The 21149-nt window shown below is 40.6% G+C and overlaps 1 protein-coding gene across 7 annotated transcripts in view; it reads right to left on the minus strand.

Annotated features, from left to right (window-relative positions):
- The window catches only part of AGPS (alkylglycerone phosphate synthase), a 139561-nt gene extending 118449 nt beyond the window's left edge, over window positions 1–21112 (minus strand). For 6 of the 7 annotated variants that reach the window (XR_009491137.1, XR_009491136.1, XR_009491139.1 and 3 more), the window contains exon 1: window positions 20833–21112. Coding sequence is in view for 4 of the 7 variants with exons in the window: in XM_059876460.1 (XP_059732443.1) it covers window positions 20833–21092 (260 nt within the window). In the remaining 3 variants the exon portion in view is untranslated. 7 annotated transcript variants of the gene reach the window in all.
- Window positions 21113–21149: the final 37 nt, after the last annotated feature.

A 21149-nucleotide genomic window follows, 5' to 3' on the forward strand; every position in this document is an offset into this window, starting at 1 on the left:
GTGGGGGAAATCCTTAGAGGCACAAAGAGGCCTGGGGTAAATAAAGCAAGGCCAGCGTCACCCCTCGAGCGAACCTGGATTCATTATTCATTGCAGTCTCCTTGGATATGTTTCCTTACCCCCACACTTGTCTTGTTCAGTTCAGTTCAGTCGCTCAGTCGTGTCCAACTCTTTGCAACCCCATGAATCGCAGCACGCCAGGCCTCCCTGTCCATCACCAACTCCTGGAGTGTACTCAAACTCACGTCCATCGAGTCAGTGATGCCATCCAGCCATCTCATCCTCTGTCGTCCCCTTCTCCTCCTGCCCCCAATCCCTCCCAGCATCAGAGTCTTTTCCAATGAGTCAACTCTTTGCATGAGGTGGCCAAAGTACTGGAGTTTCAGCTTTAGCATCATTCCTTCCAAAGAACACCCAGGACTGATCTCCTTTAGAATGGACTGTTTGGATCTTCTTGAGAAGACTCTCAGAGTCTTCTCCAACATCACAGTTCAAAAGCATCAATTCTTCAGCGCTCAGCCTTCTTCACAGTCCAACTCTCACATCCATACATGATCACAGGAAAAACCATAGCCTTGACTAGACGGACCTTTGTTGGCAAAGTAATGTCTCTGCTTTTGAATATGCTATCTATGTTAGTCATAACTTTCCTTCCAAGGAGTAAGCGTCTTTTAATTTCATGGCTGCAATCACCATCTGCAGTGATTTTGGAGCCCCCAAAAATAAAGTCTGACACTGTTTCCACTGTTGCCCCATCTATTTCCCATGAGGTGATGGGACCAGATACCATGATCTTAGTTTTCTAAATGTTGAGCTTTAAGGCAACTTTTTCACTCTCCTCTTTCACTTTCATCAAGAGGCTTTTTAGTTCCTCCTCACTTTCTGCCATAAGGGTGGTGTCATCTGCATATCTGAGGTTATTGATATTTGTCCCAGTAATCTTGATTCCAGCTTGTGCTTCCTCCAGCCCAGCGTTTCTCATGATGTACTCTGCGTATAAGTTAAATAAACAGGGTGACAATATACAGCCTTGAGTACTCCTTTTGTACCCTACCATATTCTACCAACTGGAAATTCATTATTGTTTGAATTGAATTGTTTCAATTTGTTTGAATTGTTTCAATTTGTTGAATTCTTTCATTTCCATATTGAAAATGGAAACACAGACTATCAGTCATTCATACCTATGGTAGTATAATTTCCAAGTATTTTGTCCTAGAGGGTCTGGCAACCCACTCCAGTACTCTTGCCTAGAGAATCCCACTGACAGAGGAGTCTGGTGGGGTACAGTCCGTAGGGCCGCAGAGTCAAGACACGATTAAAGCGACTTAGCAGCAGCAGCAGCAGCGCACACACATACACGCAAACTTGCTATCTGCCATTCTGAAGACCTGGAAAGGCACGATCATTCTACTGTTCACTCTCCATGTATCGGTCTATGTAACTGAGGAAAACAGCCCAAATCTGTATCAGGAAATTGTCTCAGCAAAAGACAAAAAACAAAGATATACTTCCCTTGATTATGTGTGCTCCCTGAACTATACTTCAAATTTGTTTTATCCACTGTCCACTTGTGATCTAATCAATGTGGCAATTTAGGTAATCAATTCCAGAATTTCTCTACAATGAGCTAGGAAAATGTCACTTAACTTTCGTTGCTCTCTCCAGTTTGCTAGAAAATAGAAGAGGAACTTTATCACAAGCTTATTATACTGACCAACCTGTAAGTGACCAAAGGCCATTTATGCTACAGCCTTTCATTTTTGCAAAAACTATAAAACCAAACAAGACAGTATGAATGTCTCTAAAAATCTGTATGTCATTTTACCATGAAAACCAAGCCTCTGAGTTTCCTTTCTTCGCTGTCCTCCAGGGGACAACTCAATACCTTGACAAGACCTTCAAAAGGCCAAGACTGGAGTCCACATCTGCTTGATATATGTGGTATTCTAGCTGTAAAAAGTGTTTTTTTTTTTAAACTTAAAATAGTAACAATAATAAGCAGCAGCCCCTTCTACTTTAAATGACAAGTAGTTGGGATTGTTATCTTTGCTTCTGGCAAACCCACAGAAAAAAATGAACACCACAAAGTTTAGGGGAGAGAAAAGGAAATACTAAAATCTGGACCCAATCACAATCATAGAGGTTCTCAAACTTCTTGGGAGTATAAATATTACCTTAGGTGTTCATTTTAAAATCAGAGTCCTGATGTGGAGAAAAGGGAACCCTCATGCAGTGTTGGTAGGAATATAAATGGTGTGGCCATTATGGAAAACAGTGTGGAAGTTCCTCAAAAAAAATAAAAATAGAATTACCATATGCTCCTAAAATTCTACTCCTAAATATTTATCCAAAGAAAATAAAAACACTAATTTGAAAAAAGATGTTTCACTGCATTGTTTACAATAATGTATGTTCACTGCATTATTATTTATAATAGCCAAAATTGTAGCCAACACCTACAGAGACGTGACTGACATACATATAATGGAATATAATTCAGCCACAAAATAGAATGAAATCTTGCTATCTGCAGCAACATGCACAGACCTAGAGGGTATTATCTTAAGTGAAATAAGTCAGAGAAAGACAAATACTGTATGATTTCACTTATATGTGGGAATCTAAAAGACAAAACAAATAAAGTCACAGCAACAGAGTCATGGGTACAGAGAACAAACAGGTGGTTGTCAGAGGGGAGATGGATGGAGGGATGAGAAACAGGTGAGGGAGATTAAGAGGTACAAACTTCTAGTTACAAAATAAATGAGTCACAGGTATGAAATGTACAGTATGGGGAATATAGCCAGTAATAATACAAATGATTTAAAACCAAGTTGCTCTCACCCAAACTATCAAAATCAGAAGGGACTGGAATTGAAGGAAAGGAGCAAAAAAGAAAAACCTTACACTCACTCCATTATAGGAGAGGATCGACCTGAGGAGAGTTTTGTAACAAAATAGGGCAGCAAGAGGACAAAGTGGGGGCATTCCCTCTGTGGAAGACAGGAGAAGGGAGAACAGGAAACGGAGATTTGGTTACAGGACAGAGGAGGTGGACAGATCTATATCCAAGTTTTACAATGGGTTACGCTGGAAGGGGGAATGAAAGCTATACAGAGACAATATTTACTGATCCAAATTCTGCAAAGTTGATCTCTTATGGAAATTTTCCTAGTTAATACATATTAAAAGGGTTACAAAGCATAAAAATTAAGACAATGATTTATCAGATAATTTGTCTTCAGAATAATACCTTTGTTCACATTCCAATATATTCCAAGGCCACATACCAAGTAGAAGCAGCAGTGGGCCATGACTCCTAAGAGCAATGGAAAAAAGCTGCGAAGTGAGAAGAGCTCAAGGGTGACCAACATGTGCATGACCCTGACCAGCAGCTTCCCATGTAGCATGAGAAACTGCTGATGCTCTCTACTCTTCGGCTTCTTCCGTTCCTCTCTAATGCATCAGTCAGTTCCATCGTTCAGTAGTGTCCTACTCTTTGTGACCCCATGGAATGCAGCATGCCAGGCTTTCCTGTCCATCACCAATTCCCAGAGCTTACTCAAACATATGTCCATCGAGTTGGTGATGCCATCCAATCTTCTCATCCTCTATCGTCCCCTTCTCTTCCTGCCTCAATCTTTCCTACCACCAGGGTCTTTTCCCATAAGTCAGTTCTTCGCATCAGGTGGCCAAAGTATTGGAGTTTCAGCTTCAGAATCAGTCCTTCCAATGAATATTCAGAACTGATTTCCTTTAGGATGGACTGGTTGGATCTCCTTGCAGCCTCCAAGGGACTCTCAAGAGTCTTCTCCAACACCACAGTTCAAAAGCATCAATTCTTTGGCACTCAGCTTTCTTTATGATCCAACTCTCACATCCATACATGACTACTGGAAAAACCAAAGCTTTGATAGACGGAACTTGGTCAGCAAAGTAATGTCTCTGCTTTTTATATGCTGTCTAGGCTGGCCATTGTTTTTCTTCCAAGGAGCAGTCGTCTTTTAATTTCATGGCTGCCGTCACCATCTGCGGTGATTTTGGAGCCCAGCAAAATAAAGTGTCACTGTTTCCACCTTTAATGCATAAAGTGACATTTATTAGAAATCTGTTTTTGCTATTAAAATGCCATGGTCTCCACTGAGGACTTCCTACTGCTTGCTGTGTTTCCACCTTCAGAAACTATTTCAGCACAAGGTCCTATTACTCCTTTCTATACAATTTACTTCAGTAGTAATAGTATCGCCTAATGCTGCTGCTGAGTCACGTCAGCCGTGTCCGACTCCATGCGACCCCATAGACGGCAGCCCACCAGGCTCCCCCATCCCTGGGATTCTCCAGGCAAGAACACTGGAGTGGGTTGCCATTTCCTTCTCCAATGCATGAAAGTGAAAAGTGAAAGTGAAGTTGCTGAGTCGTGTCCAACTCTTCGGGATCCCATGGACTGCAACCCACCAGGCTCCTCTGTCCATGGGATTCTCCAGGCAAGAGTACTGGAGTGGGTTGCCAGTGCCTTCTCCCACATAATGCTGTAAAGCTAAACTTTCCCAAGTGAAATGAAGTCGTTCAGTCGTGTCCAACCCTTTGTGACCCCATGGACTGTAGCCTCCATCCATGGGATTTTCCAGGCAAGATTACTGGAGTGGGTTGCCATTTCCTTCTCCAGAGGATCTTCCTGACCCACGGATTGAACCCGGGTCTCCTGTATTGGAGGCAGACGCTTTACCATCTGAGCCACAGGGGAAGTCCTAATAATTATCTCATTTCCTTCTCACCTCAATCCAATGATGTAGGCGTTATTATCTCTATTTAAGTCATGAGAAAACAGGATGAGAGCCAGTAAGTTTTCCAGGGTCACATAAACAGGACACTTCACAATGAGGACTTAAGTCTTGGTCTTCTGACTCCAACACTCCTTAACTATCAAGCTGTGATTTCAACTTCGCAGTATGTTTAAATTTTTTCAAAATAATATGTTGGGAGAAAAAGGAAACTGCTGACAGTATAATCCTTAAAGCGTATCTCCTCATATAGAGGGATTTGCCCAAACAGTAAGTACGAGCCAACTGAGTAAGTATGGCCTAAGTGACGAACACTTTCACTTTTTTTCAGACAGTATTTACTGATAACCATAAGCAGTTTAAATGTGCACATCTAAGCTAGTTGCTTCACATCTCTCTCCTCCTCATTACCTCAGAGAACCAGAGTTAAGAAAAGTTTCCTAGGCTTCCTATGGTCATGTTTTGGTTTCTCCTTAGCAACCCAGGACAAAACATATAATTTCTTTTTATCTGAATTTCTAGAAAGTTGCTTTCTTAAACTATAAGATTGAAATCAGCTCAAACATGACAGCAGTCATTCTCCTAGGATTCCAATAATGTCCAATTCTTCATTTTTGGTCAAAGTAAAAGCTCCAGAACTACATGTTACGTTGCGTGATACTTAACAGTATTTTTTTAGAATTACTGTTCATATGAGAAATCATGGGGAAGAGGTAACAAACCCCGTGTGCCCTTTCCTCAATTCTCAAAAACGAAAAGATCCCCAAAACAATAATCCTGAAGCCTAGTGTCAAATACACAAAGGTTTTCCAGAGAATGGTACGAGATGTGGAAGTCAGAAAATATAATGTGAGTAAGAGACCTTGCCTAAAACAAAAGAGATAGGAAAATTAGAAGTCAAGATTTTAAAGGTGCAGACTTTAAACAGTGGTTGGAGGCAGGATGTTCCTCGTGACGTGACGTTGGCTACAGCAGTCTCAGTGTGCTCTCCAAACGTGACACGTGTGCACCTCCCCTAGTGTCTGCACGCACTGCTCTTCTGCCAGGAATGCTCATTTGACTAGACATGAATACCGCTAAATTCTGTCATCTTCAAATATCTGTTCAAATGCCATGTTCTCCAATAACATCCTATTAAAATCTGAACCCTACCTCCTAACTCTGCTCCACTTTTTTCTTTTTTCCACAGTACTTATCTTCTACAAGACTTCACAGTTTAACTAAACATAATTACCCATTTCACTCATTAAAGTGTAAACTTCATGAGGGCAAAAATTTTTGTCCATTTTGTTGACTGATACAGCCCAAGGACCTAGAACACAAGTGACTGATAAATACTTGCTTAATGTGCAAATATGAGTGTGAGGAAGATTGTGAAGAAAAAACGAGCACAACTTGGTAATATCAGTACAGAATCACGAAAAAAGCTCTAGATTCGAGAGAAAAGATCTGGACTCAGATCTAAGCTTTACTCTTACTAGCTAACAAGTGACTATTTTCTGGCAAGTGTCTACAGTTACTAATCTATAAAATGTGTGATTATGAGGATCAGATGATATAAACATGTACAAAAGCAGCAGAGGGATCATAGAATTATTAATTTGAATAAATTAATTCAAAAGAGAGTTTAATCTTAAAAGAGTGAAAAGAGGGGCATGGCCTCGATGGCAAAGTAGGAAGACCCTGAGCTAATCTTCTCCCAAAGGAATACCAAAATTACAACTATATACAGAGCAACTATCTATGATGCAGAAAAGGTTTCCTGTAACTTTGGATATGAAGAAGGAACCATAAGACAGGTAAGTGGGGCAGAGACATTTTATACTCAAGACCCACAAGCCCAGACAGGCAATCCATGATCAGAAGGATAATGGAATCCACGGAGAGGTCCTCCTCAAGGCCTGAGGGGTTTGGGGCCCACATTGGACTTCCCAGCCTGGGGCCCTGCGCTGGGAAAACGAGCCCCCAGGATGGCTGGCTTGGAAAGCCAGTGGGACTTGCACACAGGACAGCTGGAGGGCGATAGGAACACAGACTCCACTCTCGAGGGGCGCATGCAAAGTCTCACACACTCTTAGTCCCAGCACACAGGCAGAAATTTGAAAGCAGACTTGGGTTAGACCTGCTTGCTAATCTTGGCAAAGCTTCCTGGGAGAGGTAGGAGACAACTGGGACTCGCCCTGGGAACAGACACTGGTGCAATATTTTGATAGCTCATTCTACCAGGAAAACAACAGCACTGCAAAGTGCCATTCTGGATTCCTCCCTCTAGCATACTGGCACTTGGGGCTAGTACAACCAGTGGACAGGCACCAGCCCAAGGACTTCTGAGGCCAAAAAACAGCGGGCTGCACAGGAATGAGGCAGAAAAAGGAAACAGAGAATATATTCAAACAAAGTAACAAGTTGAAATCCCAGAAGAACTAAACAAAGTGGAGATAAGCAATCTACTCAATAAGGTTCAAGGTAATGATCATATAAATGCTCAACAAACTTAGAAGAATGAACACAGTGAAAAGTTTAACAAAGAGAAAACAAAGAACCAAAAATAAAAACATACAATAACTAAAATTTTAAAGTACACTAGAATCAATACAGAGGAACAGATCAACAAACTACAAGACAGAGCAGTGGAAATCACCTAAGCTGAACAGAAAGAAGAAAAATGCATAAAAAAAAAAAAAAAAAGAGTGCAGTTTATTTAAGAGATCTCTAGAACAATATCAAGTGTACTGCTGCTGCTGCTGCTAAGTTGCTTCAGTCGTGTCTGACTCTGTGCGACCCCATAGACGGCAGTCCACCAGGCTCCGCCGTCCCTGGGATTCTCTAGGCAAGATCACTGGAGTGGGTTGCCATTTCCTTCTCCAATGCATGAAACTGAAAAGTGAAAGTGAAGTCGCTCAGTCGTATCCGAACCTCAGCGACCCCATGGACTGCAGCCCACCAGGCTCCTCCGTCCATGGGGTTTTCCAGGCAAGAGTACTGGAGTGGGGTGCCATCGCCTTCTCCGATCAAGTGTACTAACATCGCATTATAGCTGTCTCTGAAGACAGAAAGGGGCACAGAATATATTCAAAACTTCCCTAACCTGGGACAGGAAACAAATATTCAGGTTTAGGAAGCACAGACAGTCCCAAATATGACCAAACCAAAAAGGACTATGCCAAGACTCACTGTAATTAAAATGGCAAAAATTAAAACTAAAGAAGAGAGAATATTAAAAAAAAAACAGCAAGGGGAAAGCAATAAGTTATGGACAGAGGAACTCCCATAAAGCTATCAGCTGACTTTTCAGTAGAAACTCTACAGGCCAGAAGGCAGTGGTATGATACATATTTAAAGTGATAAAAGGAGAAAACCTAGACCAAGAATACTCTCCCTGAAAAACCTTTCATTCAGATTTGAAAGAGAGACTAATAATTTTACAAACAAGCAAAAAGGTACGAGTTTAGCACCATGATACCAGCTTTGTAAGAAATGTTAAAGGAACTTCTCTAAGCAGAAAATTAAAGGCCACAACTAGAAACACGAAAAGCACTGGGCCTTCTCTGGCAGTCCAGCAGTTAAGATTCTGTGTTTCCACTGCAAGGTGATGGGCTCAACTCCTGGTTGGGGAACTAAGATCCTTCATGCCATGTGGCATGGCCAGGGAAAAAAAAAAAAGCAAAGTATTCAATGCAAAAGGAAAAACCTCGTTGGTAAAGGCAATTATACAGTAAAGATAGTAGATCAACCACTTATAAAGCTAACCAGAAGGTTAAAAGACAAAAGTAGCAAAAATCATCTGTATCTACATTACAGTGTGTATCCACAAAAAGAATAACATATGATGTCAAAATTAAAAATGGGGGAGGCGGTAAAATCGCAGAACTGTTAAAATACGTTTGAAATTCAGAGACCAACAACTTAAAATCACCAAGTGAAGTGCTATATATGTGTCTCATGGGGGATTTCCCTGGTGGTCCAGTGATTAAGAATCTACCTTCTAATAAGAGGGCGTAGGTTCCATCTCCTTTTGGGGAACTAAGATTCCACATGCCACAGGGTAACTAAGCCATGCACCACAATCAGAGAAACCCACGTCAACTGCTGACCATGTACACTTCAGCGCCCACGTGCCACAACTACTGAGGCCGTGTGCCCTAAGTAGAGAGGCTGAATGCTCCGACTAGAAAAGCCTGTGTGCAGCAACCAGGGAAGCCTGCACACCACAATGAGGAGCCTATGCTGCAACAAAGACCCAGTATAACCAAACACAAACAAATAAATCTCACAGGAACCTCAAACCAAAAATTTGTAATAGATACACACACAAAAGAGAAAGGAATCTGAAGTAACACTAAAGACAATCATCAAATCACAAGAGAGGAGAGCAAAAAGAAGAAAGGAAAAACAAACTACCAAAAACACCCCCAAAACAATGAACAAAATGGTAGTAAGTACATTGCTGTTGTTGTTAGTCACTAAGTTGTCTTTGACTCCTTTGTGACATCCTTGACTGTAGCCACCAGACTCCTCTGTCCATGGGATTCTCCAGGCAAGAATACTGGAGTGGACTGCGTGTCCTTTTCCAGCGGGTCTTCCTGTAGCATTATTTACAAAACCCGAGATACGGAAGTGTCTATCAATAGGTGAAGAGGTGATAAAATATATGAGGACTTCCCTGGTGGTCCAGTGGTTAAGAAGCCACCTTGTGATGCAGGGGATGTGGGTGGGTTCAATCTCTGGTTGGGGAACTAAGATCCCATACGCCCCTGAGCAACTGAGACCACACCCTGCATCTACTGAGCCTGAGCACTCCAGGGTCCGAGAGCCACAACCACTGGGCCTGCGCAACACAAACAGGGAGTCCATACGCACAACAGAGATCCAGTGTGCTGAAACCAAGACGCAATACAACAAATAAGGAAATAAAATACGTATTTTTCTTAAAAAAAAAAAAAAGAAAGAAGAAGAAAGGAAAATATATGGCATACATGCAATGGAATATTACTGGTCAACTTGGCCATGAAAAACAGAATGAAGTCTTGCTGCTTGTGACAACACGGATGGGCCTAGAGGGAACTATGCTATATGAAATAAGTCAGACTGAGAAAGACAAATACTGTATGATTTCACTTATATGTGGGATCTAAAAACAAAACAAATGAACAAACATAAAATAGAAAAAATGAGACTCATTCATACAGAGAACAAACTGGTAATGGCTACCAAGGGGAAGGGGGTTGGGGAGATAAGTGAAATACGTGAGGGAGATTAAGAAGTATAAACTTCCAGTTATAAAAAAGATAAGTCAGAGATGTAATGTACAGTTAAGGATTATAAGTCAATAATATTGTAACAACTTTCCATGGTAACAGAGGGCTTCCCTGGTGGCTCAGTAGTAAAGAATCCACCTGCCTACGCAGGAGATGGTAGTTTGATCCTTGGGTCAGGAAGATCCCCTGGAGAAGGAAATGACAACCCACACCAGTATTCTTGCCTGGGAAATCTCACGGACAGAGGAGCCTGGCAGGCTACAGTCCATGGGGTCACAAAGAATCGGACATGACTTAGTGGCTAACCAACAACAACGGTAACAAGTAAGTAGACTTAGCGTGGTGGAACATTTTGTAATATATAAAAATATCAAATCACTATGTTGTATACCTGAAGCTAATATAACATTGTTAAATCAATCATCCTTCAATTTTTAAAAGTTGGGGGGTGGGGGGGAGGGGAATGGGAAGAAGTTCAAAAGTAAGGCTAACACAGAGAAATAAGAGAACTCAGAACAGTAACTTCACCTGGAAACAAGAAAGGACAGGTAATGAGTTAAGTTTCAAAATACAGTTGTGCCAATGTATCACTAGGTATATGTGCCTATTTAAATTTAAATTAATTAAAAGTATACAAAATTTAAAACTTGGCTCCTCAGTCACATTAGCTGCATATCAAGTGCTTAATGGCCACATGTGCTTAGTGGCTACCATATTGAACAGTGCAGACCACAGAACATCTACATCATCACAGAAAGCTCTAGTGGAGAGTAATTTACAAAATTTCAGTTGACAACAGAATAGAATTCAAGTGGGTGTCATTTTAATATCCCTGATGCTGGATTTAATATCCTTGATGCTATAAAGTTCAAACATCTTCAGAAGAAATTCAAAATTCAACTGCATAATCAATCGGAGTGGGAGTTGCAAACTGTGAATATAAAAATCAAATAATTTGTATTACTTGGTTACAAGATCCTGAGATAGATGAATACTCCCCACTTGATGCCATGAGGTGACTGGCATGGCAACTATAATAGTTTGGAGAGTCCCAGTAAAGTTACTAACAAGAACCTGGTCAGCATCCTGGCCCAAATATCTGGTTAGTAACTTGAGATAGGCTGGCAAGGCCAAATATTATATACAATACAGTATGTTTCTTAGCATGAAGATGATCTCACTCAAGAAGCAACACTCCCTTGTCAAAAGTCACTGCAGGTACCTAGAACTCTAACAGCTTTCCTTAATGAATAAGCATACTTCAACTACAGAAAGACCTAGAATTAATATACAGATGCTTAACAGAATCAAAGTCAGATATTAATAATTTTAAGAAAGCTAAATAAAAACCGATCTTTTACATATTTACAAAATTTAACAGCATCTGGCCTCTAAGAATAACTGACTTGTAACATTTAAAATGTGTAACTGAGACACAGACTTAGACTTATAGTTTTAGGTGGAAATCTTTTAAGTTCATAATTACATTTATTTGAACACTGCAAATATTTAAGGTCACTGTGTTTACAAATTCAATTTAATATGTTCATAAGAATGATTTAGTACCTAGGATTATTTTGTTTATTACCACGGACAATTGATGTACTTAAGAAAATTGAATATATTAATACTATTTTAATTACTTCAGCCTATTTTTATATAGTAACAGCAATAAAATCACTAGTTGACTTGTACTTCATATTGTAAATAAATAAATAACCACTCAAACCTAAAGTAGCAGGCACTTAAATGTCCATCAGTTCAGTTCAGTCCAGTCGCTCAGTCGTGTCCGACTCTTTGCGACCCCATGAATCGTACCATGCCAGGCCTCCCTGTCCATCACCAACTCCCGGAGTTTAATCAGACTCATGTCCATCAAGTCAGTGATGCCACCCAGCCATCTCATCCTCTGTCGTCCCCTTCTCCTCCTGCCCCCAATCCCTCCCAGCATCACAGTCTTTTCCAAAGAGTCAACTCTTTGCATGAGGTGGCCAAAGTATTGGAGTTTCAGCTTTAGTATCAGTCCTTCCAAAGAACACCCGGGACTGATCTCCTTTAGAATGGACTGTTTGGATCTCTTTGCAGTCCAAGGGACTCTCAGAGTCTTCTCCAACACCACAGTTCAAAAGCATCAATTCTTCAGCGCTCAGCTTTCTTCACAGTCCAACTCTCACATCCATACATGACCACTGGAAAAACCATAGCCTTGACTAGAGGGACCTTTGTTGCCAAATAATGTCTCTGCTTTTGAATGTGCTATCTAGGTTGGTCATAACTTTCCTTCCAAGGAGTAAGCGTCTTTTAATTTCATGGCTGCAGTCACCATCTGCAGTGATTTTGGAGCCCCAAAAGATAAAGTCTGACACTGTTTCCACTGTTTCCCCATCTGTTGAAGTGATGGGACCAGATGGCATGATCTTCGTTTTCTGAATGTTGAGCTTTAAGCCAACTTTTTCACTGTCCACTTTCACTTTCATCAAGAGGCCTTTTAGTTTCTCCTCACTTTCTGCCATAAGGATGGTGTCATCTGCATATCTGAGGTTATTGATATTTCTCCCAGCAGTCTTGATTCCAGCTTGTGCTTCTTCCAGTCCAGCGTTTCTCATGATGTACTCTGCATATAAGTTAAATAAGCCGGGTGACAATATACATCCTTGACATACTCCTTTTCCTATTTGGAACCAGTCTGTTGTTCCATGTCCAGTTCTAACTGTTGCTTCCTGACCTGCATACAGATTTCTCAAGAGGCAGGTCAGGTGGTCTGGTATTCCCATCTCTTTCAGGATTTTCCACAGTTTATTGTGATCCACACAGTCCAAGGCTTTGGCATAGTCAATAAACCAGAAATAGATGTTTTTTTTCTGGAACTCTCTTGCTTTTTCCATGATCCAGCGGATGCTGGCAATTTGATCTCTGGTTCCTCTGCCTTTTCTAAAACCAGCTTGAACACTTGGAAGTTCACAGTTCATGTATTGCTGAAGCCTGGCTTGGAGAATTTTGAGCATTACTTTACTAGTGTGTGAGATGAGTGCAATTGTTCGGTAGTTTGAGCATTCTTTGGCATTGCCTTTCTTTGGGATTGGAATGAAAACTGACCTTTTCCAGTCCTGTAGCCACTGCTGAGTTTTCCAAATGTGCTGGCATATTGAGTGCAGCACTTTCACAGCATCATCTTTCAGGATTTGAAATAGCTCAACTGGAATTCTATCACCTCCACTAGCTTTGTTCGTAGTGATGCTTTCTAAGGCCCACTTGACTTCACATTCCAGGATGTCTGGCTCCAGGTGAGTGATCACATCATTGTGGTTATCTTGGTCGTGAAGATCTTTTTTGTACAGTTCTTCTGTGTATTCTTGCCACCTCTTCTTAGTATCTTCTACTTCTGTTAGGTCCATACCATTTCTGTCCTTTATCGAGTCCATCTTTGCATGAAATGTTCCCTTTGTATATCTAATTTTCTTTAAGATATATCTAGTCTTTCCCATTCTGTTGTTTTCCTCTATTTCTTTGCATTGATCGCTGAGGAAGGGTTTCTTATCTCTCCTTGCTATTCTTTGGAACTCTGCATTCAGATGCTTATACCTTTCCTTTTCTCCTTTGCTTTTCAGTTCTCTTCTTTTCACAGCTATTTGTAAGGCCTCCCCAGACAGCCATTTTGCTTTTTTGCATTTCTTCTCCATGGGGATGGTCTTGATCCCTGTCTCCTGTACAATGCCACGAACCTCATTCCATAGTTCATCAGGCACTCTATCTATCAGATCTAGGCCCTTAAATCTATTTCTCACTTCCACTGTATAATCATAAGGGATTTGATTTAGGTCATACCTGAATGGTCTAGTGGTTTTCCCTACTTCCTTCAATTTAAGTCTGAATTTGGCAATAAGGAGCTCATGATCTGAGCCACAGTCAGCTCCAGAGCAAATAACCTATGGCATGTATCCACTCAGTGAAATACTATTCAGTAATGAAGATGAACAAAATACAACCAGAAGCATCAACATGTGTGAATATATTGAACATAATATTGAAAGGAAAAAGCCAAACACAAAGGAGTACATATGTGATTCCATTATATTATTAATACTTCATTAATATTAAGTCCAAAACAAGCAAATCCAAGCCACTGTGTTAAAAGTCAAGATAGCGGTTATCCTGGAGGGGAGGCAGCACTGGAAATGAACATGAAGAGGGCTTCTGGGGTACTGGTAATATTGTTTCTTAATCTAAATACTAGTAAGATAGATGTGTTCACTTTGTAAAAAGTAAGCTATAAACTAAGATTCTTGCATTTACTTTTAGAATAAATTTGTAATAATTCAATAAAGTTTAACAAAAGTAATAAGTATATATACAAATATTTATAACTATCCAGATAAGTTTATACCACCCCAAAATTATCTCAGGACCATCAGTGCTATGTGCACTATATTGGAGACATACCAACATATCAAAGAAAGAAAAGGGGAAGGAAGACCACATTCTGGGAACAGCAATAATTCCGGTATGCAGCTAGAATACACAGTAGGTATCAGGAAATGAAAGATAGCCTGGAAAGGCTGATTTAGACAGATCCTGCTGGCGGACCCAAACTGCCCTACCAAGGACACTATGACATATTCAAGAGGCAGTGGGGATAACACAAGCAAATGATGCAGGTGGAAGACTTTTATTTACCAAAAAGTTTTCAGCCCTTTCCCTCAGTTTCTCCAAAAACATTCCAGCAAAATCTCCATTCTCCAGCCTCCAGCTTCCAGTGTGGAGGAACTTCAGAAAGGTAACAATCCTGTCCTCTCCCTAGCCCTCATATAATCACTCTTTCTCATGGGAAGAATGACTTTCGCGATTAGTTGCTTCTGAGAGGAGGCACGAAGAACCTGGGGTCAGCCCTTTCCCTGCCTCTCCAATATATCCACTATGGAGAGGTTATATTCGAGTCTTTCAGTGCCCTGTACGAGGCTTACCAGTGGTCCAGCGTGACCTGTGACTGAGCACAACTAATGCAGGGCAAATATTAGGCAGCCCTGACCTAAGCCATATACTCCAACCAGCTTTATTGGTAATAAAGCTGACATTTTTACTCCATCTGTCTATATTCTGAATCTTACTTCTCAATTCATTCTGAACTCAGATGTGGGACAGAGGTATAACTAAATATTACTGCAAAGCTCAACAAATAAAGAGAGTAAACTCTACTCAGAATCGTTTGATTTGGTTTGGATTTGAAACTAACATACCAATCTGATAAAGATTAGTTTATTATTAATATCTTATTTCAAGAGTAAGAAAATAAAACCAAAAGGAGTTCTTAGCACTTGCTTTTAAAGCATTCCATGAAGTATCTCATCTGACTACAACAGAACTTCATTTTTCTGCAGCCTAAAAGAAGATCACTTAATTTACTACTAGATATGTTTATTAAGTGACTGGAAGTGATAGCTCTATAGTAGAAACTTCCTGACCTAAGAGGAAGTCTACTTACAGAAGATGGGGTCTATCTCAAAATAATACTTCCAATCTAAGAGAAGTATCATACCAAATAACCATGGAGGTTAAGTATTCAGGGTTTCTTATTCACTTATAGTGGAGAAGGAAATGGCAACCCACTCCAGTATCCTTGCCTGGAGAATCCCATGGACAGAAGAGGCTGGAGGGCTACAGTCCATGGGGTCGCAAAGAGTCAGACACGAATGAGTGACTAACACACATACACACACAGTCACTTATAATCCAAAGATAGTTAATTTACGCCCAGGCAGTAAATCCCCCATTACTTCTCTTCTCCTTTCTCCTCCGATCTAGGGTCACCCACAGTCCTCCTTTCCCTTTTATCCCCGACACCATCTTCTTTCACAGGTCAAACAACAAAATTCACTTGCAAAAGGAAACAGGTTGGTCTATGTTTTTAAACATTTTCTTAAATTATGAATTTCATTTTGACAGGATCAAAATGAAATCTATATTTTATAATATATAAAAATATATAAAACATATTTTATAATATAAGTACAATATAAACTAATGCTGTCTTAATTATGACACTGTATACGATCATGATCTATTCAATCACAAAAGATTTGAAATTTAGATGACAAAATAACCTGATGATTACCAAGTAGGTAGCTTCCCCCTAGAGAACACTGTCAAGTGCAGTAATACTGCATAGGTGAGAAATGCAGCCTGTGGGGTAAGACAGATCAGAGTTGAATTGCTGTCTCTTTTATTTTGTAGTTGTGTGACTTTAGACAAGTCAACTACCCTAAGTCTCTCCTTCTTCATTTGTAACATACATATAGTATCACCACCTTTTCAGAGCTATTGTGAAAATTAAATGAGATAATGTACACGCCTCAGCAGGATACCTTAAGCAAATTAAAGCAAATTAAAAGTTCTATTACTACTATTACTAGAATTCCTAGTTAGGAACTCAAAGTAGGCTAAGTATTTCATTCAGCATAATTACTAAAATAAGCTCTAAGCTTGTCAAATGACAGTAAATTGTAAGTCAGGTCACTTGTGCAAATAACCTTGTTGCAGAAATTCATCAGCTCTTACAGGCTTCAAGATGCCCTTCTGGGAAATATTTACAAGAAGTTAACTCAAATTTTTCCTTCTGGAAAATATCTACCAAGGTTCTTGTAGATGTTAAATAATACACTATTTTTTAAAGAATGGTGTATATAAATGACACTATGAGCAAGTAAATTACATAATTAACAGCTTTCTTAATCAGATATTCTTTTGATCTGAACTATAAGAGTTTACAACTGCTATAAAAATTACCACAGAACAGTTTTGACTAATGCAAACCGCAAGAGGTTGTAGTCAAAATTACAACTGGGGAAGTGGTTACTGGTAATGGAGGGACACATGTGAACAAGGGTTCTTTTCCTTCTTTTTCATAACACTATAATAACTAAAAAAAATTGAAAAAAATTCAAAACCAAGGCATAAAAATGTCACATATTTGGCTGACATTTACTATGATTTTTAGGAATCTAAAACTGCATTCAGAACCAAGAGCAGAAAGAAATTGTTCATGGAGTAATAAGGCACTTACAGGAAAATAGAAGTCCAAAAGTAAACCATCATCCTCAAAACTCTACTCCACAACGTCAAATAAGGAAAATATATGTTCTTGGATAGAATTAAAATCTACTCATAAGAGATCATGTGACAAGTGTAACAGGTTTTAAATATCAACTAATGCACCAACTTTCAAAATGCAAACCCATCCGCTTCTCTGTTCTCATTGCCATCATCTTGAATTAATCCTTCAGTATTTCTCCCGTATTCTGCTTTAACAGTCTCCCTGAATGGATCTTCCCACATCCATCCTCATCCTTCTCCAATCCATTCTTAACCTTGCAGCTGCAGTGATTGCTCTCCAACCCAAATCCAATCTGATCACATCCCTTCTCAGCTTAATTCCTTTAAGGGCTCTCCATCACCACGCCTCCTACGCTGCATTGTTTTTCATTATATGTCACACGATGATCTGACATACTGTATTACTTGTCTGTTACACTATCTCCATTCCAAACAGAATGTAAGTCTACAAGGGTAGAGTTTTTGTTCACTGTTATATGCTGCATAGTAAGCACTCAAACATTCACACATACATGAGTGAAAGAACGAAAGGACTGATGACCTACAGGCCAAGGGCCTCCATGACCTGCTCACGCCCTCCTCTTTTAACTTACTCCCACCTCTACCAATACTGAATTGTCTAATTACCTAAATACAAGGTGCACTTTCCCGCCCTCCTGCTTTGCCATATGCCATGACTTCTGTCTGGAATACCAACACTCCTCACCACCAAATCAACCTGCCACACTGCCATCCATATTTTAAAACCGTCTTCAGAAAGCTTCTTCTGAGGCCCTAGACAGAATATATCACTCTTTCTTTCCTCTGTGCTACATCTGTATCTACACTGGCTCTACTCAAAATGTGCTGGAATGTACACCTCCCTTGCTAGATTGAATTTTTTGAGGCCAAGGACTATTATCTCTTTACTTCCAGTACCTAAGACAACATCTATCATAAAGCAACTACTCTATAAATGTTAAGTAAATTGATATATACATGACTACCCTGTAAGAGGAATGAAAGCATGAAGTTTCAAGAAGTTACTCCTGCAATTTCAAGATGATAACCAGCCATGAAATAAAAGAATTTCAACCAATGACATCATCCTAGGTAATAAAAGAAAGGGAGTTATACAAATAACATACATGACCAAATCCTTCCAAAATAACAATATACAGTCACATTCACACTTCACTAGAAATACACACTGGCTCCTTCCTTCTCCATCACTTGCTTCCCTTTTGGCTCTGCTCTGGTGCTGGTAGACTGAGATCCAGCTAAGCAGCAGAAAGTAGAAGGGACACCTGGGTCCCATGAAAAACACATTGAGCAGATCACTCTTGTGAAGGTGCTTTTGATACTTCATGTGATATAAGTTTTGTGTTCCCTCATCCTATTATTCAAACTTTAACATAGTTGTACAGGATTAGATTTTACCACATCTAATCCTGAAGGAAACACCAGGGTCGTTAATGGCATAGATTACATGCAGCTGGGCCTTCAGTCCATGGAGCAGCTACAGAAGGCCTCCCAGACCAGTCACCCTCAGCTGCGGGAAGCCTCATCTGTTACCCCATTGTGCCTTCCAAACATTACTATTTTTCTCTGAATGCCATAAATAAAGGCCCCAAGTCCAACTTTAAGGAACACTTGTCCTCTCTACTTAGTTCAAGAGTATGAACCTGCATATAAATGTACAATCACACACATGCACACAAAAGAATGGACATAAATGTACATTAAACCATTAGAAAACTTTAAAGTTTTAAATCCAATCACAGCTAATATAACTTCAAATGAAGCCAGAGGCCAGAATGTGAATGTGACCCTTGATTCCTTCCTCCCCTACCATTCAGTAATCAAGTTATGGAAAATCTGCCTCCTAATACTTTTTCAAATAGATTGCCCACTCCCAGCATTTTGCCCGAGTTCAGAATCACAGCATTTCTCATTGGGATATTAGTCTTCTAAATAAATGGTTTATTCTTTTAAATCTCTTGGGCTCAATCAAAACTGCATCTCCCATTTGTTGAAGGGTTATGAAATCAGCACTGTACTAAAGCACTTGATCACTTTACATTATTCAATTCTCACAGCAACAATGCAAAGCAGGACTTACTGTCCTCATTTTCACAGATGAGGGGTCTAAAGCTCTGAGAGAGGCTAAGTAACTTGCCCAAGGTCATGCAGCTGGAATTGTGGAGTGGAAATTCAAACTCAAATCTATGTTCCCCAAAACCATATGCTCAACTGCTTAAACCTTCAACTCAATCCCCAGTGTGACCTTTCTAAAGGTAAATGTAATCATATTTTACTGTACATAAAATCTTGTAAACAAGACCAGCCTATCCGCTCCTCATCCCAAGCTATTCTCACCTCTTCCTGCAACACTTAACTCTTAGCAGGTCAACCTCTCACTGCTTTACCTATGAACACAGCTTTTTCACTAAGAATGCTTTTCTCCATTGGCAGGCTACTCCCAGAACAACCTTCGAGATTTACTCAGGCAATCCCTACCCTGGAAAGCCTTCGCCCTAATAAATAAATACCCAAAACTGGGTTAAGTGACTGTTTGTTATGGTTATCAGCTAACTTTCTTATCATACTGTATTATAACTTTATCTTCTTAGGTTATCAGTTCCTTACCAGTAAATACTGCATTTTTAAATCTCTACATTCTTAGTACAGTGAGTATGTAGTAGGACTCACGAATATTGAATTAATGAATGAATTCATCAGAAACAGTACAGTTTAAGAATTTGGCCCTAAAGTCAACTTGGCCAGATTTCGAAAACTAACCTGCCACAGTGAACCTGCCAAGCCTAGAGCAGGCTTCTAAATCTTGTTTACTTCTTCATCTATAAAATGAAAGCTAACTGCACCTACCTCACAGTTTGGAGAGGAGTAAAAGAAATTAGATTTAGCACAATCTCTGACATTGAAAGTACACATTAAACATTAACAACTTTTTTTTCACTTTCAAAGTTTATCCGTGCTGACAAAGCCACATCTCAAATAACAGCTTTTCCTAGTGGCTTGCATCAGAGCTTATCAGATCTCTAAAAAGTCTTCAGATATCTTACAAACAACCTCACCCACAAACAAGGATCTTTCAGCTTTTGGTTACACCAGAGCTCAGTAGCTACCACCACACCCTAAGTCACTAGCAGTGTCTTCTACTTATTGCTTCTTCCCATCCCTCGATTTCCTCCTCTCTCAAACAATGCATGCCCCTAAGCAGAAATCCACCCTAGAAACCAGCAGCTGCACCTTCTTCCAGGAACCGCCACCTCACACCCAAGCTAGAGCGAATTTGAAGAGATCCATCATTTGGTACAAACTTAATTTCCTTGGAGGATCATAATTAAACCCCTTCTATATATTCGAAGACGCTGGCTTCCTAAATATTAATTCAAGACAGACAATGAATTTCTGGCATTATGAATCCATGAAAAAAGGTCCCCTGAAAGCCTTCCCCAATATGAGTTCTTCAGGTTTATTACTCTCAAACAGTGACCAAAACCCATTTCATCCTGCTTGTCATCTACGCTCTCTTCAAAGAGATGGTCCGCACTTTCAGGGACCGGAATGCCTTCCCCCCCTCCCGTGTCACCTCCTTTCCCACCTCGCCCGTGCCCTTCCGCAGCACAAGCCCGGCCTGGTCCCTCACCAGCGTCTGGCTCAACAGAGACGTCACTCACCGCTTCTTGGGGATGGTGCCCGACTCTTGCGCGGCGGGAGTGGCAGTGGGCGCCGCCGTGCCGGTCGCCGCGGTTCTCCGCGCTTTGCAATCGTTGGTACTCAGAGCTTCCTGCGGCCGGCCCAGCAGATGGCCTGAAAGAACTCGCAGCCTCCGCCCGGCGCGGTCCCGCTCCGGATCCCGGTCCCGGTCCCGGTCCGTTGTGGACCGGGAGCCCGCGCCCGCGGCCGTCCCGCCCGCCGCAGCCGCCGCCTCCGCCATGGCTTCCGCCTTGTGCCACCGCCCGGGGCCGCTGGGCGCGGGTGAAAGGTCACTCAG

The sequence above is a fragment of the Bos taurus genome, chromosome 2 (genome assembly GCF_002263795.3).
Source record: "Bos taurus isolate L1 Dominette 01449 registration number 42190680 breed Hereford chromosome 2, ARS-UCD2.0, whole genome shotgun sequence".
NCBI lineage: Eukaryota > Metazoa > Chordata > Mammalia > Artiodactyla > Bovidae > Bos > Bos taurus.